This window comes from Silurus aristotelis, assembly GCF_946808225.1.
Source record: "Silurus aristotelis genome assembly, chromosome: 3".
NCBI classification, from domain to species: Eukaryota; Metazoa; Chordata; class Actinopteri; order Siluriformes; family Siluridae; genus Silurus; species Silurus aristotelis.
This window is the reverse complement of record NC_139576.1, coordinates 21505653-21530792: the sequence shown is the minus strand read 5'-3', so window position 1 is coordinate 21530792 and position 25140 is coordinate 21505653. Positions and strand designations below refer to the sequence as shown.

Sequence of the window (25140 nt, the reverse complement as noted above, 5' to 3'; positions counted from 1 at the left end):
GGCATTGACTATTAGAGCTGTTTAATTTTCTTAGATCAATAAATTGCAAGATGCACCAATGAACCAGCCTGACCTGAATAAAAGATCAGGAATGCTCTTGAACAAAGACTATTCTAAAATGTCCATTTAAAAATATTTTCTGTTTAGAGTAGGACACCAGTGAACAAAATAAACAAATACCAATTAGATATGACATTTACATAAGAAAAAAGTATGTACTCAGTTAGAATGCACCCCAGGTGCTTCCAAATGCATGATCATAGGGAGAAACATTCATGATTAAATCTAGACAGAATACAAAAATAGTTGGGTCAAATTGTAAAAGATAAAATGCTATTTGTACTCTCTCCATGGACAGTGTGAAAGGGAAAAAGCTTTACAGAATATTTTGCTAAGTACCGTGACAATGTGCTATAATTCTCATATAAGATTTAAGGATTCATGCATTAGCAGCACATACAGAGACCTTTACATATGGCACCTCGTTATTTATAAAATTTTCCTCTCATTCTCTATCTGATCAAATCATCTTTTAATTTCTATGATGTTTAACTGCAGTTTGTATTATGAATTTGTACGCTATTACTTTCTTGTTTTTTACATTCAAATAGTCCATTTATGCTATTTCATATCCTTTAACATTCAATTTCATTCTTTTAACTCACAGAACTTGCATTGACGTCACTCTTAATCATTACATCCCCATTATTCACCACTCTTTCTACATCCACATCGTCCACTTTTCTTTCATTACTATTTCAGTGTCATCAGAGATTGTTCTCTTGTTCTCAATTTTCACTTCTCATTGTTCAATACCCTGTTTTTAGACTCTCTGTAATTCCTTTAATCATTCACTTCTTCTTTTGTGCAGATTTAAACATATATGAGCTGCACCCAGCCGGCCTTATTGTCTTATGAACAAAGCATATTTATCTGTGATGTTTTCCGTCGTTGGAGTTTTGGAGACTTTGGAGACTCACTCTTGGGAGGCCACACTGGTTTTACTAACTGTATGTCTTGGTCTATGGTAAAGGTCTTCTTTGGCGGGTCAAAATGAGGGGGCCACAAAAAACAACTTTTATTGAATATTGGGGGGATTCGATCAGATTTTGCTTGTACCTTAGATTCTTTTTCATAGATGTCTGACACAGAACCAAAACTGCTTCTTGAAAGGGAATATCTCCAGTCATGATCTTCAGAAATGGCATTCGTTAAATGTACTCCACTCAGCAATTCTTTCTGAGACATTTGTCCAAATCCTTCATCAAAATGTCCTTTAGATTTGAAGAGCTGCTTATAATGCGGCAGGCAGTATAGATGTCCATGAAGAGAGACATAGTTTCCAAGGCTGTTTATTATTATAGGGGGAAAAGTTCACATATCATGTCATCTTATATCACATTCAGTCATTCTGTGTATTTGCTGCAGTTATCATAGCAATTAGATGCATTTCTGTAGTTCACAGAATAAATATTCAGTAAATATATTCATTAAACAGGAATATGGCATACCTTAATTTATTTTTGCAATGTTCACAGAGGAAACAGGATTTATGGAACTTCTTTTTGTCTGCTATCAGACCCTCCATGGGATACACTCTCTTCCGACACACCGTGCAAAGCTCTGACTTCGGAACTCGCGTCTAAAAAAGAAATAAACAATACAAATTGAGTTAAACCTTAAACAAGTTATTTTGCTTTCTATGCCTTTGGTATCCACAGTGCTAGATGACCTGACTTCATTGAGTAAAATATGCTATAGCTAGAACCTTCTAATCATAAACATAATTTTTTTTTTAAATAAACGTTAATATACATATGTATCTTTTGTGTTATAAATTGTATTATTTGGTATTAGAATAATTACACATTTAAACACATTTACAATGATTACTAAAGGCATAAATTAATTGAAGTACTTTAAAATTACTAAAGAAAAACATTTAAGTTCTAAATTGTTGTTGTCATCCATGGTTTTGGTACAGGTCTGACCTGATACATAAATTAGAACCAGGTTTAAAAATTACATTTAAAATGAGCTTTTAAAAAAGCTCATATTACACAATCATAGTGTGATTTATTGAGGTTCTGTTTGCTCTTCCTCCTCTCTTTTATCTCTTCTCTGGTTGTCTTTCTTTGAGGTTTGCTGAAAGTAATTATTAAGAAAGGGTTGGGTTTTTTTTGTGCATTTCTTTGCCGAACCGATCATATCCCTTTGTGCCATTAAAGTGAGGTGGAGATAAAGGAGGCCGTTAAAACGGCACTTCCAACTAACCGGCAAACAAAATGCTAAACTAATAAGTGTGCTCTTTTTCTGCAGTCTTTAATGCAGTCATTATGCAATTTATATATTGAATGTCACCTCTGAGAGCATGTTGAAACCGCAATGCTATGCGAGATAAAGTTTAAAAACAGATGCATTACATCAACTCTGGGCATGCAGCAGCCCAATTAGTTGTCAACCATTAATACAGTGAGAGGAAAAAAGTATTCTGTATTTTTATTATTCAATCTGTATACCTCCATTCCATATCTACTTTAAAAAAATTGTCTTGTAAATCTTAACAAAAAATATGTATTTATAAGCATAAGCAAATATATAATGTGTAAAAAACAACAACAACAACAAAAACAACAACAACAAAACTAAATTGCGTCTAGAAAGAAGCTCAGAATTTCAAAATTCACATATTTTGAATGGGATTAAGGCAGGTGTCTAATGCAGGATTAAGGCAGGTGTCTCCCCCTCCCATTAGGGGTCGCCACAGCGGATGATCCGTATTTATGATCCGCTTGTTCGATTTGGCACATGTTTTTACGCTGGATTCCCTTCCTAACGCAACCCTTCCCATTTATCCGGGCTTGGAACCAGCACTAAGAGTGCACTGGCTTGTGCAACCCTAATGGCTGTTGTTGGTTCCCTGACCGGGGGTTCGAACCCGGGCCGCAGCAGTGAAAGCACCGCATCCTAACCACTAGACCACCAGGGAACCTGAATATAAACTATAAATAAGTTTTAAATATAAATACTGTAGAAAATAATTCTAAGCGAAATTGCACATAGTGTCATTATGTGTTCACATGGTTAGTAGGATTTCAGGGACAACATTATTAAACAAGACTTGAAAGGAAAAGGCCACAAAGCCAAAACAACAAAAGATCTTCAACATTCTTGACAGTTCAACCTGTTTGATAATATGCAGGTGGAAAATTCATGAAAGTACAACTATTTTTCTCTGGACATGTGTTCACTGTTTAACAGAATGATCTTTCACTCTTCATAAGGATGATAAGAGAAGCCAGCAAGCACTGGAAATTAGTTGCAGAAACCTGAAAGCAGCAGTTACACAGAAAACAATACGCAACAACCTGTACATTTTGAATCATGTCTGGATCATTTTAAAACAACCGGGCATGAAAAAACGCACTTCACCTGTGTTCTGAGCTGCACGGCATCGGTAGAAAAGAGTTACCGATGGTGATTTTTAAACACACGACGATGCCAAAAGATAAACTCTCGAGAGAAATAGTTTTAAAAGGAAGGAGGAAGACAGTGAACAAATACTTTCTTGGTAGGCTACTGTTTAGATACAAGCCGTTGTAGCGCGTTGAGTCTGGGTGAAGGGAGAGCTCGCTAACTTCAGTTGCAACAGAAATCATATAAGCACAGACAGGTTTCCAAAACTCATCCTTTTTTATTTTTTTTAGGCAACAGCGTTACGGGTTAGTCAAAGAAACTTAGAAATGAGCATCAGAAAATATTAAGGACATATTCCTCGGTCTTGCACACATGCAGTAACACCGGAAAAATGCAGTGACTGGCTATTCCCAAAATACCGCTCTGCTTTTTAAGGAGCAGTGTAACATTAACATCGTTAAAGCCTGTGTAAAGTTCATTAGTTTAAGTGTAGACACCGGCTTATAGACAGGTGCGGCTTATTTATGTTCAAAATAAAAATCTTCAGTGGGTGCGGCTTATATTTGGGTGCGCTTAATAGTCCGGAAATTACGGTATATATCATTTGTATATACACTATGAATAACTTTAAACAGAGACAATCTAAAGTACATATTTCATATTGTAAATTCATATATCCCATATTTCTCTACATATATTGTGCCTTGCACACATCTTGCTCTAATTAAACTGTTCTGTATAAAATATACTCTGGTAAGGGAAAAAAAAAATAGAACTATTAGGTCATCATATTTGATGAAAGGGTTGTGCGTATGATCCCAAGAACATTATACACATACTGAAACATCGTAATATGGAGCTGTTCTGCAGGACTTATTAGAGGAAAACTTTATCTTACTGGCCAAGTAACAGAATTTGCAGAAAAGATCGATGTTTTAAAATGTCCTAAACACTCAAAAACTCCAATAAGACACCTGCCTTAATCCCATTCAAAATGTATAAATTTTTACATTTTTGAGACCCCTACCAATAACCGTGAGGAAGTGGGGATGCTAATGTTGCTAGGTTAAAATGTTGCCATTTAGACATATCTTTGTTTAAGCCTTTGATTATCTACATTTTTATTCATATAAATCTGTATGTGACATTCTGTGTGTATATTTAAAGAGAATATTCATGCTAGACGTATAATGCATTAGATAACTAACAAAAGCAAAAGGGTCTGAATAGTTCTTCTCCTCACTGTATTTGTACTCTGAATACTGTACACACTTACATCATGCATGTGTTTTGCAGGCATTGATTCCAATTCTTGCAGTTAATTTCCAATCCTTTCATGCAATATTAGCATGTTTGTCAGTAATGGCACGCTTTGTTTAATCTAAGAGGTTCCCTCACCTGAGACACTGTAGCCTAGACTTTTAAACACACTCTCACTCTCAGTCCACATCTCATGGAATTTTTTCAATAATTCTTCTGCAGAGGCCTCAGGGGATACCGTAACCTCTGGGGCCTTTTTCTTTACAGCATCGGCATACGAGAATGGAACATGTTCTGAGACCCTATCAGATTGTTTAGATGTGGTGGTGGTGCTTCTTGTCCCAGTTATCTTCATGCCAGATTCATCGACAGTGGAGTAATGCTCTGTAATGTTTTCTGTCTCTGAAATTCCATATGAATCGACTGACTGTTTCAGCATTACATCTTTGAGCAGAGCCAGAGCTGAGGTCTGTTCAGAGACCTCCACGTCTGTCTGTTCAGGTTCAAGCTTTGAATCTTGAGGTGTGACTGTGCTTACTCTTGACATCTGCACTTTCTGTTTGTTTCTCTCTACTTTTACAGAGGAGCTTTGCTCAGTCATTTCAAAATTGTCTTTTACAAACTTGTTATTCTTTGCCTGGTCTTGTCTAGCCAGGGCTTTGCTTTCAATGCAAAATTGTGCTAGGGCATTAGTAGGTTCTTTCCTAATATATATCTTTGCATCTGGGCTCTCAAATTTGTTGACCAATGCAGAAAAGTCAACCTCTAGGAAGTCTTCTTTGTTCTCTGGTACTTGACTTTCACTTTCCTCCATATTCAGCCCAAACTTCTCAGGGATGTAAATGGTGTCTTTCTGTACTTCCTGAACCCTCTGCCGAATTGATGTCTCCTTTTTGGACACAGCTTCCTCTGAACATTCAGAGTCTTTATGCTCTTTTAGGGTCCTTCTGTCCTCAGCAGACTTAGAATCACTTTTGACTTGAGAATGAAATATGGATGGAATTTCCACAATCTCAGACTTCTTCATAGTGACTGACACAGGATGATGTGCAAGATTAGGTGAAGGTCCGCAAGAAAGTTTAACCACTTCTTCTGAACATTCAGAGTCTTTACGCTGTTTTAAAATTCTTCCATCCTCAGCAGGCTTAGAGTCAGCAATAATATGACAATAAAATGTGGAGGGAATTTCCACACTCTTAAACTTTTTCTCAGTGACTGGTATAGGATGATGTGCAAGACTAGGGGAAGACACATGAGAAAATTTTACCACTTCCTCTGAACATTCAGAGTCTTTACGCTCTTTTTGTATTCTTCTATCCTCAGCAGAATTAGAATCAGTTTTGATATGACAATGAAATGTGGATGGAATTTCCACAGTCTCAGACTTCCTCCCAGTAACTGGCGCAGGATGATGTGCAGGATCAGGTGAAGGTCCACGAGAAAGTTTAGCTGTTGCTTCTCTGAGCCTTGTTAGACTGCTGGCTCTATCTAGAGTTGGTGATGGAGAAGCTCTTATTAAACGTGACGTAGGTGTTTCGGACCGGCGTGGTGGAGGAGTAGGTGGATTTGGTGAAGGTGATGGCACTATTTTCTGTGGTGATTCACTTCTTCTTGTCGATTCAATGGTAATAAATGTGGGTGAAGGTGAGCGCATTTTTAATGAAGGTGATGGTGATCTGGGATCAAGAGGATTTTTGCCTTGTTGCTTACGACTTTCACGAGTATTTTTTTTCCCCTCTGCTTTCTTTTGAACTTTTTTGGAGTCTATAGTGATTTTTGAAATCTTGCCTGAATGCGCTTTTTCAGATGTAGGTTCACATTCATGTTTTTCAGTAGTTGTGACAATATTTTCAACATCCATTACCTTTTCTTGAACAAGATTTTGTACATGAGCTACAATTGTTTTTAGCTTCTCCAAATTATTTTCCTCTACAGCTTTTACCAAGCTATTCTTTTCCTCTGGTTCAATAAACCACTCTGGGATTTCATTGAGTAATGTCTTCACACTCTTAGAGTCCATATTTTCTGTGACTTCCTGTAACTCTGAGATATAAGACAGCAACTTCTGAGCTTCTGCCCATCTTTGTAATGCCTCTGTGCTCTCTGTCAAAGTCGTAGAAGTCTTTTGTGTCAGCTCCCCTGTCACATTTATGCTTTCATCTTTAGATTTCTGTTGGCTGTCAGCTTGTTTTTTTTTCAGAGAGATCTTGGCCTGTTTCTGAGTCTTTACCATAGTGCCCTGTTGCAGCAAACTTTGCTGAACTTTACTCTCTGTAATGGTGCTCTCTTTGTGGACCACAATGTGTTCTCCTTGAATGGTTTTGTGGGCCTGCACCACTGCAGATTGCTCTTGTTTCTGATTAGATGTCAAAACTGGAGATTTTACCTCTGAGGAGAGGGCAGGCAGGGGAAGAGTGCTATTGCATTGTGTTTGCCCTTGGGCTTGTTGAGCTGTGTCCTTATCTTTCTTGGATTTAGCTCTCTTCTTTTTCTTTGGAGAGGCAAGACCATCCTCAGCCTGCTTTTGTGAGGTTTGTTTTTCTACTTTAATCTCTGTTTCTGTAACTTTCCTCTCTCTGTTCTCTGTCACCTGGACATTTTCTGGTGCCACCTTTACCACTTGATTTTGAGCTGCTGGCTTTTTTTCAGTGCCCTCATCTTTCTTTCGGACTTTTTTTGCTTTCTGAACCTTTTGCTCAGCTTCTTTAATATCAGTGTCCATTGTTAACTGTGTGGAGTTGCCCTGATCAAGAGATGTCTTTTTCTGCCCTGATTTTGCAGGAATCTTCTTACTTTCTTGGACTGCAGATTTTTGAGCCAAACTATTATTTACAATCTGTTTCTGGACACTTTCTATCCCAATTGCACTGCTCACAGAATCCTCTGTAGAGACAGTTGGGTGATCTTTTTCTTCACCTTGTGCAAGCACATTTGCAGTTACCTGAGCAGAGTTGCTGATAACCATCTCTGTCTGTTTAACAGAAGTAGAGGTCACTTGCTGAATACTAGTCGTCAAGGATCGATATTTTTTCCTCTTTTTAGATGTGGTAGATGTGGTCTGATGTGGAACCAAAGAGCTTTGAGATGTCTGATTAGAGATTATGGGTTGTTTATCTGAGGAAATAATCACAGATTCAGAAGGAGATTTTTTATTTGTAGTAGAGATTAAATGGTTGCTTGGTGGAGCTTCTAAATGTGCTGCATTCTTGGATGAATCATATACCTCTGAATCTGATGTTAATTTAGTCACATTATTTTCTGTTTTCTCTTGAGGGAAATCAAATGGTATGCCCTTTTCAGAATGTACAATGCTCCTGCCTCCTGAGGAAAGCATTTCAAGGGCTGTACTGACAGACTCATGCATGTCAATTTCAAAAGCTGGTGAGCTGGATGAAGTGTGGCTCTCCTTTTGTTGATGTTTGTATTTTTGCTCAGCTTTAATTAATGGAGTTTTGAACTTACTTATCAGAGATGGTGTCGGTGATGAATCCGGAGGAATGAGACCTAAGGCAGGATGTGGGGACTCAGGTGGCTTTACTAAAATAGATGATTGGATCTCAGATGAAACCAGAGTAGATGGGACCAATGAAACTATACATTCTGTCTGTTCTACACTGATTTTTTTCACAGTTTCATTTTTTGTAGGTTCTTGCGGAGCTGATTTGGAATGCATTTCCATATTATCAAGATATATGACCGGTTCCAGCTTTGGCACTTTACATAGAACTGGAGCTTTGACTGGTTTTACTGTCATTTTGCTAGGCTTTGTTGGTGTTATATTGGGAATGAGGTCTAGCTCCATCTGAGTTGGAGGAGGGGGAAGGAACTCTTGTTCAGTTGCAGCAGGAGGTGGTGGAGTAGGAGGGGGAGGTAAATGTTCAGGATCTGATTTTATCGAGTCACAAGGAAGAGGACTAGGTGGTGGAGGAAGGTCATTATCACCATGGATAATGGGAGGAGGGGTAGGAAAGGAAAAGCTATCATAATCTGGAGGAGGAGTTGGAGGAGCAGGAAAGTCAGGCTCAGGCACAGGAGCTTGGAGAGATAGTGCAGGAACCTCTTTGGTTTTATCTGATTTTATCATACCTTTAAGGTTTGTCTTGAGGTTGCAAAATTCAGTCTTTAAAGTTTTAACCTCATGAGTCTGTAATATTGTTTTGTGTTCCAGCACAGTGGTATTTGAATCCTGTGTATTAGGTGTGTTTTGATTGATTAGTGTATTTTTCTTTTGAGATTTACTTTGCATTGATTTGGCCTTACTTGTTTTGTTTAAATTCCTCACTGGTGTGGTAGGTGTCTGATCATCTTTATGTGAAGAAGACTGTATTTTTGCTTTGGAAACCTTCGTTTTTCTTGTAGGTTCTTTTCTGGGAATTGTTGGGCTTGCTCGTTGTGCTGTCTCAAGCAAGCATTTTATTGTACCTTTAACATCCCCTTTTATCACCTCTTCTTTCTCAGACTGCGATTGCTCTTCTGTCTCATACAGTGATTTCATTGACAGCTTCACGTCACCCCCTGTGCTGGCCCTGCGTTGCATTTTGGGAGTTGAAGGAGGTTCTAGTAGCAGCTGAATTGTCCCTTTTACATTTCCCTGGACTTCTACCTCTTGCTGGTAAAGCTTTTGCTCATTAGAAGCCTCTTTTAGACTTTGCAAGGCTGAATTAATGTCACCCTTTAAAATTTCAGCTTTCTCTATCTCCTTCACTGCATGTTTGGCATCCTCCAGAGATTTTAATGTGCCTTTAATATCACCTGGAACTAAATCTTCAATAACAATTTCAACTTTAGCAGTAGCCATGTCTTTCAGTGATTTCAATGCACCTTTAATGTTGCCAGGGATGATTTCAGGCTTTTCTACCTCTTTAGGATGCACTTGGGCATCTTGAAGAGACTTGAGGGCAGTGGATATGTCACCTTTTACAATCTCCTCTTTCTCCAGAACAACAGACTGATTTATAGACTGTGTCAGTGAGTTCAGGGTGGCTCTTAAATCACCTCCTACTATTTCCTCTTTATGGAAATGTTCATTTGAAGGCTCTGTCATGAAAACTTTGACTGCGTTGAAGACATCCCCTGGCACAATATGTTCCTTATCTACAAGACGACAGATTTGAGCTTGATTGTGCATAAGGCTTTGTTTTGTTCCTCTAATATCACCAACCAAAATGTCCTCCTTTTCTTGCTTATTTATTTCTATCTCATCAGGTTCTGTTTGTAGCTGTTTCAGATAAGCCAGAGCCCCTGACTCAATGCAAGTTGAATAAAAGTTTACATTTCCCTTTTCTGTGTCATCTATCTTAATTTTAACAACTTCTTCTGCGTCAGGATTATTAAGTTTTTCTAGACAGCCTTTCACATTCCCTTTGATCACATCCTCTTTTTCAATACTGGCGTTCTCTTGTTTATTTAAAAGAGAATAGATAGTCATGCAAACATCTCCTTTTTCATCCTCCTGAACAAGAATGCCATGCTTGCCCATGCTCTCTTCCTTTAGTAGGTTGTTTATGGCTTCTTGAATGTCACCTTGAATAATTTCCTCTTTTTCTACATTAATACTAGACTCCTGGTTGAACAGCTGTTCTACAGTGCTACCGATATTTCCTCTTTCCTGTGCACTGATAACAATTCCTTTTTCTTTTGTCTCTTGCCTGCTGAGGAGATTCATCATGATGTTCTGCAAGTCTCCTTTGATGATTTCTTCCTTCTGAATCTCAGGGGGCTCTTTATTCATTAGTTTATACTTAGTCATGCGCACATCCCCAATCTCATCAGTCTTTATTATAATCCCTTTGGATTCTACCATTCTGTGACTGTATAGCTCATTAAGAGTTTCTTTTATACTTTTACCAGTGATATCAGTTTTCACTTCACTGTTTGCACTGAAGTCAGAAAATGGAGTAGTTTCAAAAAGCCAAGTTGTTGTTTTCACATTTCCCTTGGGTATCTCTTCACGGATGAGCTGCTTAGGCTCCCCATTTTCGTTGATGCTATTGAGTGGATTTTTCTCAAACAACCACACAGATTGTTTTACATCTCCTTTGACCTGTTCTTCCACGACAACTGTCTCCATCTGGTTTTCTAAGTTTTCCCCATGGATCTGATCAATGGTGCGAGTCTCAAACATCCACTTAGCTGCCCTAACATCGCCCTTATAAATCTCACTCATGCTAACAGTACGGACTAACTTCTGTGACATCAAGTCAGATTCAAAGCGCTCTCTGTTTGCCTTGACATCACCCCCTTCAATGTCTTTCACAGTTTTGGCAATGATTTGACTGTGATCAGTAATTTTGTCAAGAGGTTGGGTTTCAAATTTCCATCTAGCAGAATTGACATCACCTTTTATAACATCTTCTTCAGTAACAGCTTTGATAAGGTAGACTTCATCAGTATCTCTAATGGAATCAAGCGGCTTCGTTTCAAATAACCACTGTGCGCCTACTACATCCCCTTTCAGTATCTCTTCTTTGGTAAGTGTGGTCACTTCATGGTAATATCCGTCTTTGTCCTGGATGGCATAAAGTGGCTGAGTTTCAAACATCATTGTGTAATTTTTAACATCTCCTTTCTCTTCATCCTCACAGGTTATTCTCTGTAGTTTTTTTACCTCTGACTCAGAAGAGATCTCTTGGATTTTATCCAAGGAGCAGGTCTCGAAAACGAATCGGCCCTTATCCACATTACCTTCCTGGATGTCAGTTACAGTGCGCATCTCCTGTACTTCATTTGGCTTCTCATTGATTGTATCTATTGGATGGTTTTCAAATAGCCATTTGCAGTCTCCTACATTTCCTTTTTTAATGTCCTCAGCCTGGTCTGACCTCAGCTGCTGCATGAATTCCTCCGAGGTGGAGGTCATGACATCAGAAGACTGGTTCTCAAATATGTATTTCATTCGTGATACGTCTCCAGACTGAATATCAATCCCAGTTACCTGCTTTAAAGTGCATAAGTCCTCTCCAGTGATGTTTTCAATATTCTCGGTTTCGAAGAGAAAGCAAGCTGTGCGCACATCTTTTCCATGAATGTCTTCTTGTTTTACAGTGCATGCCTGCAATACATTCTCAGACTCATCTCGGATGGTATCAAGCGCTTGAGTTTCAAAAAGCCAGGTGCAGGTTTTAACGTCACCTTTATGAACCTCTGCATTTCCATTTTCACTATTGAGCTCAGTCTTTTCATACAGCGCATCCATCGGTTTGGTCTCGAATAGCCACTTACAGGTCTTTACATCACCTTTCACTATATCACTTGTCTCTTTAATAACACACTCTTCATCTTCAATGTTGCTGAAGTACTTGATGGCATCAAGAGGCTGTGTTTCAAAAAGCCATTTAGCTGTTTTGACTGTACCTGTTTCGACCTCTTGCTGAGTAATCCCTTTAATGACTTGGTACTTGCTTATACTTTCATCAAACTGGTCAATAGGGCAGGTTTCAAACATCCACTTACAGGTTTTCACATCTCCTTTCACAATCTCTTCACGGCACACAGTTTTCACTTCATGAAAGTGGCCTGAGCTATCCTGCATGGCATAAACTGGTGAAGATTCAAAACACTCTTTGTTGGATTGTACAGAGCCTTTAGTCACACCTTCAACTTGAATCTTTTGACTTTCATCATATCTGCTCATATCATATGTTTCAAAGATTTGCATGTAATTTGTTACATCCACTTTTTCAATATCCTCTACATTCACTGTTTTAGTTATTTCTCTTTTCTCATCCCTAATTTGTTCTAGTGGCTGACTTTCGAACACCAGTTTCTTGTGCTGAACATCACCCCTCTCCTCCTCAGTTGTCATCCATTTTTTTAGTTTCCCTACTTCAGCAAGTTCCTTCAACTCATCTCGTGGAACAGTTTCAAAAAAATGTCTGGCACTTTGAACATCCCCTCCAACAATTTCTTCAGTGTTCAAAGATCTGGCATTTGAAAAGTCTTTTAATGTGTCCATTGGCTGGGTCTCAAATACCCAGCAATTCCCCCTCACATCACCTTTGTAGCTTTCTTCATCTGACTGTTCAATGTTAATAATTTTCTTTACTTCCTTCTTTTCCTCTTGGATATCTTCGAGTTTCTGGTTTTCAAAAAGCCATTTTTGATGTTTTACATCACCTTTCTCTTCTTCTAAAGCCACTATTTTCTTTAGTTTGCCAAGCCCATCATTCTCATTTTGTATGTCCTCTAGAAGCGGATTCTTCAGCATCCATCTCTGATGTCGTAGGTCCCCTTTGTCTTCATCAGCTGCCACTCTTTTCTTCAGCTTCCCCACCTCTGGCAGTTCTTTCAATTCTTCTAATGGTGCTGTTTCAAATAAATGTTTTACTGTTTGTACATCACCACCAAGGATTTCAGTCATGATGGGTCTAGAGTTAGAGTTATCTTTTAGAGTATCCATAGGCTGAGTCTCAAATACCATACATTGTTTGCGAACGTCAGCCCCAAGAATCTCCTCTTTTTGTTGTCTAAGCATCTTTTCCCACTCTTCATTTGAAGAGCTTAGCTTTTCTGTTTCAAATAACCATCTTCCTCTTTTTACATCACCTTTAATGCTGTCTTCCAACGAAATACTGGAGATGAGCCTAACTTCGGAAAGGTCTTTGCTGATTTTGTCAAAAGGCTGTGTCTCAAAAAGCCATCGTGATGTTTTGATATCACCTTTCTCTGTCTCTTCACGCCGAACACAGGTAATTTCCACTATTTGACCTGAGTGCTCCCGTAAAACACACATGCACTGTGTCTCAAAGTGCCAGACAGTTATCTTCACATTACCTTTAATCTCTTCCATGACAGATTTCAGACTTAGGAGGTGATTTTCATCCATGGTTTCAGTATCAGAATTTATTCCCTGATTTTCGAACATGTACTGCATAGATTTCACATTACCATGCATTGCTTCTTGTGTGAAGACAACCTCTTTGGTTTGCTCACCATCATTATGCATCTTATTTAATGAGTCCATCGGCTTCGTTTCAAATAACCAGGCTGCTGTCCGAACATCTTTTTTACCTATTTCACTGTAAGAAGCTTTCTTTGCAGGGGAAATAGGGTCTAGCTCTAACATGGGCTCAAACAAAAGAGCAGTGTTTTTTACATCACCTCCAGCTATAATATCTTGTTGAACTACATTTTTGCTTTCCTCCTCATCATCATCTGAAAATTTTTTAATGCAGTCAAGAGGTTTATTCTCAAACATCCAGCGCATAGACTGTACCTCTCCTCTTAGGATTTCATCCCATTCCAGATATTCTCTCTCTGGGCTCCTTGTAGGGCTGCTACTACTGTGTTCAAACTGGTGAATGGCATCCTGAACTTCACCTACCAACTCTTCATCCATGTTCATCTCATTTACCTCGTTATATAAATCTTGCACAAGCTCTTTCCTAAAATCAGGGTGAATGTGCTTGCACAGACGCTTCACTTCAAGTAGTTCTCGCTGTTTATTATATTGATCTTTGTGAATTATGTGCTTCTTTGGGGGTGGTGTTTCAGGGGGCTCTGGAAAACTTGGGTCTTCAAAGAAATCCTCCAGTAAGTCTGGTGGTGGAGGTGGTAAGTAATCCAGGTCTTCATCATTTTCAAATGGTTCAAGTTCTAAATGCCCTGAATCTGTTCCTGAAGCTCCTACTGTGTTTGATTGGAGAGACATGTCCCCCATAAAGGCCTGATGGGATATGTTTACATCCAAGGCCTGCTGGGAATGGTTGACTTTATGTTCAATCTTTTTTCAGGGAAAGAAAATTTAATTGTGTTATTCAGCAGAGGTACTAGAGCCCATTTTCATCATACTTGAAATATCTGATATGATTGAGCAATCAAGTAAAAAAAAAAAATAATAATAATTTTGTAAAAGTAAAAAAAAAAAGTTAAAAAATTTTTTTTTTTTAAACTAATGTTATCAGTATTATGATGGTTGGTTATTATTGTGTACATAGTGCATATGATATCCCCAGCGTGAATTGAGAAAAATATATATAATAATGGGTAATTACCTTATGTTTTTTACTTGGAGCAGCTTCCTCAATGGTTTTCTCAAATTGCCGTGCCAGTTCTTTGGCTGAGAGTTTTGGATAATACTCCTCTTCTTCTGCAATCATATACATCATATACTTTAAATTAATACTGATTGCAGAAATGAAAGAAAAAGCATTGATAAATAAATGACTATTCTGTCAGAAGCTACTAGCAGCTCTTCACCTTCACGCTTATAAAAAGAATTCAAAGTATCCATGAATATGCATGAATATGGAAATGTTCCTTTCATACAGTTTCAAATGATCCTAGTTTACACAGTGCTAATTGTTATAGCATACTGCAGTATTACAAAAAGACAAGTAGCCACAATGGGATATGTTGTTTACATTGAAGCAGTTGAGCATATTACATGGGAGTTCAAGCATTTTGGTTCCCAAATGATTTTTTTGGGGGGAATACTTTTATTTTTGAGGACGTCTCTGTTCTAAATAGATAATTGTGATTCTAGCATGGGTTGGTGGCACAGATCCCTGAAGTCAATCCTGATCTCAGGTTACTGTCAGTGTTGCACTTTGCATGTCCTCCCTTTGCCTTTGTGGCTCTCCTTCATGTGCTCTGCTTTCTTTGCACCAGTTCAAAACATGCTGTTAGGTGGATTGGATGTTAAAAAGTTGCCCCAGGCAGGAGTGATTGTGTATGTGTGATGCCACAAGATGGATTTTGTAAGTCACTCTGGATAAGGGTGTCTGCCAAATGCCATAAATGTAAACGTAAAATGGACTGGGGTCCCACTGAAGGTACATCATGCCCAGTGTTTCCGGGCTAGGTGCCACATCCACCATAATCCTCATGAAGATAAACTGAGGAAATGTACTATTTTGAGGAAAAAAGAAGGCAGTTTTAAATTTAATGGGCGTAATACATCTCAAAGAAAGTTAAAACTGGGGCAAAGAAACGGCTTGAAAAGTAAGTGTTACTTAAAAAAAACAGATAAAGGAACATTTTGAAGCTAAATTATGTTCAATTGCAGGAGGTCAGAAAGATGGACATAAATAGTATATGTTAGGAAATTGCAAAATCTTCAGTTTTATAGAGGTGGTCCCACTTGCTGATGATCAAATAATCAAATGTGTGTGTGTGTGTGTGTGTGTGTGTGTGTGTGTGTGTGTGTGTGTGTGTGTGTGTGTGTGTGTGTGTGTAATAAAATCCTTAAAAAGAAAATCCATGCTTTATATAACAAAACTTGAAAACTGTATAAACAATGTAACACTAAGAATCAATGTAATAAATTCTCACCATTTTCTTCATGATGGTTTTCAACACTAGAGGCCACTTCTTGCTGAATAGTCTGGTGTGAAACCTGTTCAAAATGTGTAATAATTATAATTTAGCTAAAGCTCTAAAACATAAAGTACATTTAGTCCCAAAACCCACAATCAGTGTTGAACGGTTCTACTGCAATTTATGTAACTATTAAAGTATTGGTTGTATCACTGCCATTACAAATTACACCTTTTTTACTAGAAAATCACAATATATATTGTGGCTTGGAGTAGTAGAGGGAAAAGGGAAAGACATATGTTTTATTTAAAGGGAGGGCAATAAATTTGGGTTGTTTAAGTTAACGCAACTTTCAAGGTTGCTTAGGACTGTCAGAAGAAAACCATCTCCAAAATGAGATGTAATATATCTTATCTGTCTTTTCATGTTTAATGATGGAGTTGCAAACACGCCAAACAGTTCTGTACAGTTATCATTAGAGATACTGCTTTGGAGCATATGTAGGATGAGAGGGTACATATGCTCAATAAGCAGTATCTCTAATGATGTCAACATGTATGCAAAGACATACACTATATGGACAAAAGTATTTGGGCACCTGACCTTTCCTGCCATATGTGGTTCTTCTCCAAACTGTTAACACAAAGCTGCAGGCACACAATTGTTTAGGACGTCTTTGGATACGGTATAATTACATTTTGTGTTCATTTCAACTCAAAAACCCAAAATTGTTCCAGCATGGAAATGCCCCTGTGCACAAAGTGAGTTCTTTGAAGATATGCTTTGAAGAGGAAGATCTTGAGTGGCCTGCTATAGCGCTCTGATCTCGACCCTACTAAACACCTATGGGATGAATTGGAACACTGACTGCACCTCAGGTCTCCTCACCCTACATCACTACCTGACTTTACTAACACCCTTGTGGCTGATGAACACAAATATCCATAATCATACTTCAAAGTCTAAAAGAGTGGAGGAAATTACAAGATCAAGTTGGCACTAAACTTGGAATGTTATGCTCAAAAAGCACATACCACACTTACTGTGTCCACAAACTTTTGGCAATAAACACACACACACACACACACACACACACAAAGAGAGAGAGAGAGAGAGAGAGAGAGTGAGAGAGAGAGAGAGAGAGAGAGAGAGAGAGAGAGAGAGAGAGAGAGAGAATAGAAATAGAAATTGTATTATATAAAGAAGAGAAATTGTGTTTAATTGACAATTTACAAATAGCTATAATGAGTACACAAAGGCTTTGCCAAACAGGGAGTGTGCCTATAATAGCACAAATTAAACAATATTTAGTCAGTTATTTTGCATTTGGTCTGTTTAACCCTGCCAGAAGCAATCCATACAGCACCAGTTTAGGGATGTGCCTTAAACTCTCAAACACAAGATCAATGAGTTGGAGCTGGTAAAATGGTACTTTTAAATAAACAGATACAATATAAAATTGTACTTGAACACACACACACACACACACACACACACACACGCACACACACACACACACACACACACACACACACACACACACACACACACACCACCCTTCTGGTTCTCACATAAAAAGCAAATCTCTATATTTTATAGGAAGTCTTAATTTTGATCGATGCATAGAATCTACTTATCTCAAAACACATTATTTTTTCTCCCATGAGTCCAAACCTCTCTCTCTCTCTCTCTCTCTCTCTCTCTCTCTCTCTCTCTCTCTCTCTCTCTCTCTCTCTCTCTCTCTTTCTTTTAAACAGCTCACAGCAAAAATATCCTCCACTAATCCACAGATAATTAGGAGTAACTCCTATTCTGTCAACGATCAATTCAAGCAAGACTAATTAATGTTCTAATACTGTGCATCAACAAGAACAATAGAGATGGTCCTTCATTAATGAGAGGCATGCTGCAGTGACATTGTGCAAATCTGAATGAAATCTCCATTCTAAGAGTGTCACCATCAGCCTACAGATCTGGCTTGTGAATAAATAAACAGTATAATTTGTTTTCAGGCTCACATTAATTCACACAAAGTGAGACAAAACAGGACAAACTGGCAGAAATGCATATTTCAATTCCCAGAGCACTTTAGCTCCTGTTGTTGCATTTGTGAAAATAATAGAAGTGGAAGCAGCTTTTAAAGACTCCACTCTCGTTCTGTATTCAGCCTTATCTTTTCTTTAGAGCGGCATGTCGAACGCTGCAGGGAGTGGGGCATGCAGGAAGAAAGCACTGGTGTGGATGGCTGGCTTGAATTTGGATAGGCAGGCTAGGATTTTACAGGATTTGAGTCTCTTGAGCCTGCTTTTACATTTTCTAGCTCTAACTGCTAGTCATTCACACAGGTGCTGCCTGCATGCAATTAGCATTTGCGAATACTAAAAAGCTTTGTGTGGAACGAATCTTCAATACTTTATCCCGATACATTTATCCCGATTTACATGTTTGTTTTTTTTATAGACATTTATCATTAGAATTCTGAAATAAATTCAATAATTTTTTCAGCCATTGCTAACCTGCATAGATCTCTGTGTGTACTGAAACTGTGTAACTGTGCGAGTGGATGACTTTTCTTCACTCTCAAACTGTCTGCGAATGCTGGCCAGTCCCCCAGGCACAGAGCAGACATCAGTTTCCTTCATGACCTAGTGAAGTGAACATAAACAGAAAAAGAGTAATACAAAAAGAAAATCAATTAATTTTTTTTCTTTGTCACCATCTGCTAACAGACTTAAACACAAATTTTATATTAATTTCAATAAACTGATCAGTTCTAAAGTTAAGAGGTGATCAGGATAAAACATTTATTGTGCAAAGGTATCATGTAGGGGGCAGAGTGAGCCTATAGGGGAGAGGTGGCCCATAGAGGGCAGAGGTGATCGGTAGGGACAGAGATGGCCTGTTTGTGGCAGAAATATCTTTTAGATGGCAGAGGTGACTTATAGAGGGCAGAAGTAACCTGTAGTAGCAGGGGTGGACTATAGGGGGAAGAGGTGTTATATAGAGGCAGAGATGGCCAATAGTGGAAAGAGTTGATGTGTAGGGTGCAGAGATGGCTTATAGTGGATATAGCATATAGTCTATACTCGGTATATGGATCCTGCATGTGTCTAGAGGTGATCTATAAGGATTAGACGTGACCATTTGGAGCTGCGATGCTCTATATGGGGCAGAGATGGTCTATAGTGAAATTAAAGCTTCTGGGGGCAGAGGTACAATGTATGAAGTAGATTTCTATAGAGATATGCAATAACCACAGTGATCAATTGTCATCGGATTTCACTCACAAAACAAAGATATCAGCTTTAACCTCAAAACACATTTAAATGTTATGTATTAGGACTAAGGTCATTATTTTAAGGCCATCTGTGTTTGCCATGTCACATGTTTAGCAAATGGTAGCAGAGAAAAGGGCAAAATATTCGAGAGCAATAACAGCAGGTCTGGGAAATATTCCTTAGAAAAAAGATGGCAAGGATTTGGGGATATTAGCAGAGATTCAAATAGCAGTCTTATGGCACAGTATAGGAAAGAGATATATAATGATAATAATGAATGAATTACTCATCTAAATTCGTGTTCTCTGTTTCTCTCTTGCATGTTCTGATTTCACAGCTGTTTAACTGCATGGTATTAAACGACTTTTACAAACTTAAGGCAGTATATTCATATGCAAAGCAACTATTTTTAATGCATTCCTTCCAAGGACGCAGAAAGATTAAATTAACTGCAACTGCTAACATGATGGTAATAATCATCATATTTTATTTAATAATACATATTTAATAAATAAATACTACTACTACTACAGCCACTAATAATAATAATAATAATAATAATAATAATAATTATTATTATTATTATTATTATTATTATTATTATTATTATTATTATTATTATATTGAAAAAGGATTTGTGCAAAACAGATTTAATGCAATTTCCAGCTGTTTTTGCATGATTTTAATCACACTGATAAACACTGTGTTCAACCTGTTGAACTGTATTGTGTATGCATATGCGCAAGCTTTTGTACCCCGTTGGAGGAGCCTAGTATGTCCTGCTTTGAGACTGCAGCTTGGTACATGGCCATGCGGTTCTGTAGAGGGATGGGTTCAGAGTGAGTCCTGCTTCTCTGCTGCTTTGGCCCCTCAGGATGACCAGTCCTGGGTACTACCACACTGCTTACAGCTACACAGACACATAAAACACAACCTTAAATGACAGAGACCACTTTATAGAGACACTCAATACACAACTATATATGGCTTTCTGCAATGTTACATATTTAGTGGTAAACCCCATGACAAATAAAAAGGTAAAATTAGCAAATACAAAAAATAAAGCATGTAAAATAAATGGAAGCTGAATTCTATAACATATAACACTATGTTACATCATGCTCTGTGCAAGCTGAAAATTAAATATAGCCTCACACCATACAAGGAGTTTGTATTCTAAGGGCAGAGGATCCTTATATTATCTGAGGTTGTTGAGGGTGTGAGGAATGTGGATGTTTACCTGAGCAATATCTCATCTTGATATCGCACAACAGAACAGTGTGCAGAAGATAAAACTAGACAAAAAGACAGACTGTCTGTCAGCCACTTCTTAAAGCATTTAACTCTATGTTGTTGGCACATGATGTCACTTTGTTACTATATGCAGTGTTTACTTGCGTCATGCCGGATGTTGCCAGGTTGAAATGTGACTCTGAAAGGATCAAGAATGTTTTCGTTCTTAATGTATTATTGTGTTGTAATTTAAATTAAATACAGTGAAATCAATCGCACAATGTCCCACTGACAGTCCAATTAAACATGCGAGATTATAGATTTACGTCTCACTGCCTGTTGTAAAACATCATTACTATAATGAGCTGCTGGCAGCCAAAATATTCCCATACCTTTGGGCCCCACACACACACACACACACACACACACACACACACACACACACACACACACACACACACACACACACACACACACAGAGAAACAACCTGTTTATGCATACCTCTCTCACAGTTGCACAGCATGAGCGAAAAATGTGTACTTTGTGCTAAAGCAAGCTAACTGCCCTGATGTACTCAATAATTAAGCTGTGGCATTGTTTCTGATCTGACATGGTTCCATAAAAAAGTGCAATTCTACACCTTGTGCAGTCATAATAGTTGAAAGCATTGTGTACTACAGAAACTGTGAAACACAATTCTTTGCGATCAGATTCCAATCCTTTGACATTTTCCTCTTCAAAAAACAGCCTGATCAACATTCAAATACGTTGCTAAACATCTAAAACAAGAATAAACGCAGGGTGAAGAAGAGGAATGCAGTTGTGCCAACATGATTTGAATAAAAAAAATCTCTTTGATATTTCAGTCATTCTCAAATAAAAAATTCAATAGCTGGGGTATAATTTCAAAAGGTGAGTAGACCATAAATATATGCCATAAATATTAAATTTATTAGGAGAGTGGTCCAGATTCCTTTTAGTAATAGCGTCTGGAGGATTTTTTTTTTTGCCCCTCATCCAACACAAACATGTAATTCATATTTTAGAAATATGATTTGTATAAAGACTGTTCCCTTCATACAATTTTGATTCATTCTGACACTGCATGCAGTGGAAAAGATCCAGATTCAATAACGTGGCATGTTGACTGCTCTAACAGAAATACATTTGGCACTACCCTTGTTTCTTCATTTCTTTAAGCTTTTGTTCTATACACATATTTTCTGTATAACAAGTATCTATCTATCTATCTATCTATCTATCTATCTGTCTATCTATCTATCTATCTATCTATCTATCTATCTATCTATCTATCTATCTATCTATCTATCTATCTATCTATCTATCTATCTATCTATCTATCTATCTATCTATCTATCTATCTATCTATCTATCTATCTATCTATCTATCTATCTATACAGTACAGACCAAAAGTTTGGACACACCTTCTCATTCAAAGAGTTTTCTTTATTTTCATGACTATGAAAATTGTAGAGTCACACTGAAGGCATCAAGGGCTATTTGACCAAGAAGGAGAGTGATGGGGTGCTGCGCCAGATGACCTGGCCTCCACAGTCACCGGACCTTAACCCAATCGAGATGGTTTAGGGGTGAGCTGGACCGCAGAGTGAAGGCAAAAGGGCCAACAAGTGCCAAGCATCTCTCGGGGAACTCCTTCAAGACTGTTGGAAGACCATTTCAGGTGACTACCTCTTGAAGCTCATCAAGAGAATGCCAAGAGTGTGCAAAGCAGTAATCAAAGCAAAAGGTGGCTACTTTGAAGAACCTACAATATGACATTTTTCAGTTGTTTCACACTTTTTTGTTATGTATATAATTCCATATATAATTCCACATGTGTTAATTCATAGTTTTGATGCCTTCAGTGTGAATCTACAATTTTCATAGTCATGAAAATAAAGAAACCTTTAGGTCTGTACTGTGTATATATATATATATATATATATATATATATATATATATATATATATATATATATATATATATATATATATATACAGTACTGATGGAATCCATACAGCTTTCCTTGTAGATCCCTACATTCCTACCATTCTGTATCAGAAATCAGAAATAGATCAGCTTTAGGAAGACAAATTTCAGAGAAAAAAGATAATAATATATTGTTAGTATGTTGTCTAGTATAAATTGCTTTTACAGTATTCTTGTGCATTAGCCACAGTAGCACACACAGGCAATAAATAGAAAAATATATAAATAAAAAAATTTTGACAAAATGTCTGGCACACATTAACATTATTTGTCTTGTCAGTATAATTCAGGAGAATACAGAAGCTTTATATCTCTCAGACAGGCAGTTACCCAGCAGGATTTACTTGTCCGGCTCAGTCAGATCCAGTCTATCCTTTTTCTGCCAAATACTGTAAACGTAAATGTACTCATAACTCTCCAGAAATTATAAAAGTCAATATGCTATATTTTACTGGACTCTACACAGGGCCTGGAGTGAAGAGCGAAAAAGAACTTGAAAAACTCTTAACCCTTTGCACCCGATTCTTCAGCTTTCACAGTGTTCAAAACACATAACATTCGCTTTGCTACTCTTGTTGGCTCACTTCTCCCCAGGTCTAGACCAGTCTCTGACCCTAAATTAGACCCACTGGCATTGGAGGCATGTTAGAGAAAAGCAATCAAACTGTCAAGAGAAATGAAACAAGTACATTGCATGGTGAAAAAATAAGTCTGAATGCTGTTACTTAAATTAAAAAAACACTTCAAATGCTACTCTGTGAAGCACTTTGCAATATACATAGAAGCTGGTGGTCCTGAGTTGTCAACATGTGACCTGAAATGGTTTGTTGTGTCAAAATTTGTCAACAGTTCTTGGCTATCTTATGACAAGTAATGCTCAGTTGAGAGCTCACATAACAGAAATGTGAAGTAATCTAGGCGCCAAGTAGCTGCAAAAATAAATCTATCTTATTTTAAACCAGTGCAACAAGGGAGCTCAGATTTCCTGTAGCGGAGCAGACATGAGCATGCTTGTGAGAGGTTACAACTAAAAGTCTGAATAAATGAGCTGTGGGTGATTTCGGTTTCTTTAAATGGTTAGATACTGCATTAAGTGAAAAGAGAAAGCAATAAACATCATCGAGAAAATAGCAATGCTTGCAGTGTTAGGATCGAAACCTTGATACAAGATCATATTACAGTGGTTATAACAGGGACACTATGCAATTCATATGATTTAGAGTGACCATGTTGCATATTGACCAATTTAAAACTACAGTATTACTTAAAATGAAAAGTAGAAAATAGATACCTTGCAAGTATAAATAAAATCAAACAACAAATTATGTTGATATCAATATTATGTCAAAGCCCTTTGTGTTGTTCATCTCAAATCCCTTTCAAACTACAAGATCTTGCAGCTCGGAATTAGACACCTCAGATAGTCAAGACAGTCGGCCTCCAATCAGAATGGTTGTTAAAATACCTGTGTGCGACACAAACCACAATGCAATGGAATATGCATAATCTTGACATGTTGTACGAGGTATGTTGTACCTTATCTAGTGAAAACACCTGCATAGTTTTTCACTCTCCCAGTGTACCAGGGAATCGATTAATGCATCAGCCACCTCTGGGTCTTTTAGAGCAAAAGGACCTGCACTTCAATCAATAAACGCATGACGTAGTCACACCATGTCTATTACAAAAGGGCTGCCTGTCGTTGTCACGCTAAAATTAGAGTAATGTCTTCACAATTTCCTATTGCGCAATTCAACATTAAACACAAACAGATGGTTTGTTGATATTGACTCACCGATTGCGTGTAGCTCTAGCTTTAATAAGCAAGTGTGAAGTGTGACTGAAATCCACAGATTGGGTCAGTTGTGCTCAGCCTGGCCTGCAGGTCACCTAATGTACAAGCAGACTTGCCAATCCTGCCGTGGTGGTGGAGACCAGCTCCTCCAGCAGTCTCACTACATTAACTCTGCCCAACAAGCACTGTGGGACAGCTGATTTTATTTCAGAGCCTTCTTCTCCCCTGACTGCGCAATCCCACGTACTACCACTGAGGCTTTTTTTAGAGCTTTTTTTTTTTCCCTATGCCTTCCATGTTCTGTCCCTAATATTTACTTCCCTGGACTTCCTGCCCTCTCCTGTTCTCTAATAAATCACCACAAGCATTTTGACAATAGAGATGACATAATGCCATGAAAGGGACCACAATAATGTTGCTCTACTGATGTCTCTGCTCAAATCACGTCCCTCGATTAAAGGGGTGTTCAAACATATTTGCAAGGGGCATGAGTGGCTGCAGGTTTTCCATTTCAACCAAGCAGGAGCCATCACCCTATAGTTAATTGAAGGCCCAGCTACACAGACTAAAAACAGGTCGAATCAATTGTGACTTCTGGTTATCAAATCTGCACACACATTGGGATGAGACTAGACACACCTGCAACAACTTATTAACCTATGCTTGATCAAACAGTGCTTTGTGGTTTATTGTAGTCTGGTTATTGTTTTGCTTATTATTTTAACACAGCGGAGTGTCAAACCCTACGTAAAAGGTTTTTCTATCTGCTCTTAAAAATGTCTATGTCAAATTGACTGCATTTAAAATAGAAAAAAAGCTGCCCTGTTCAAACAATATCTCAAAGCTCACACAGATCCCGGTGGAGCAAGCCCGAAAGAAGAAGGTGTTT

General features: G+C 38.0%; 2 protein-coding genes across 3 annotated transcripts in view; both read right to left on the bottom strand.

Moving 5' to 3' along the window:
• cers6 (ceramide synthase 6) overlaps nucleotides 1-25140 on the bottom strand; it is a 248058-nt gene that overhangs the window by 206568 nt on the left and 16350 nt on the right. Inside the window, exon 1 of one of the 2 annotated variants that reach the window (XM_083538065.1) lies at nucleotides 17606-17624. The exons of the other annotated variant lie outside the window; for it this stretch is intronic. The gene's annotated coding sequence lies outside the window, so the exon portion shown is untranslated. Of the gene's footprint in view, nucleotides 1-17605; nucleotides 17625-25140 lie in introns of those variants that run through there. 2 annotated transcript variants of the gene reach the window in all.
• On the bottom strand, nucleotides 5-24460 carry xirp2b (xin actin binding repeat containing 2b). The gene is made up of 8 exons (XM_083537960.1): nucleotides 24252-24460; nucleotides 19967-20121; nucleotides 18450-18578; nucleotides 15949-16012; nucleotides 14670-14764; nucleotides 4816-14398; nucleotides 1512-1642; nucleotides 5-1348 (listed from the first exon to the last, which is right to left on the bottom strand). The coding sequence occupies exons 2-7, from the start codon at nucleotides 20021-20023 to the stop codon at nucleotides 1551-1553; spliced, it is 10020 nt and encodes a 3339-aa protein (XP_083394086.1). The 5' UTR covers nucleotides 20024-20121; nucleotides 24252-24460; the 3' UTR covers nucleotides 5-1348; nucleotides 1512-1550.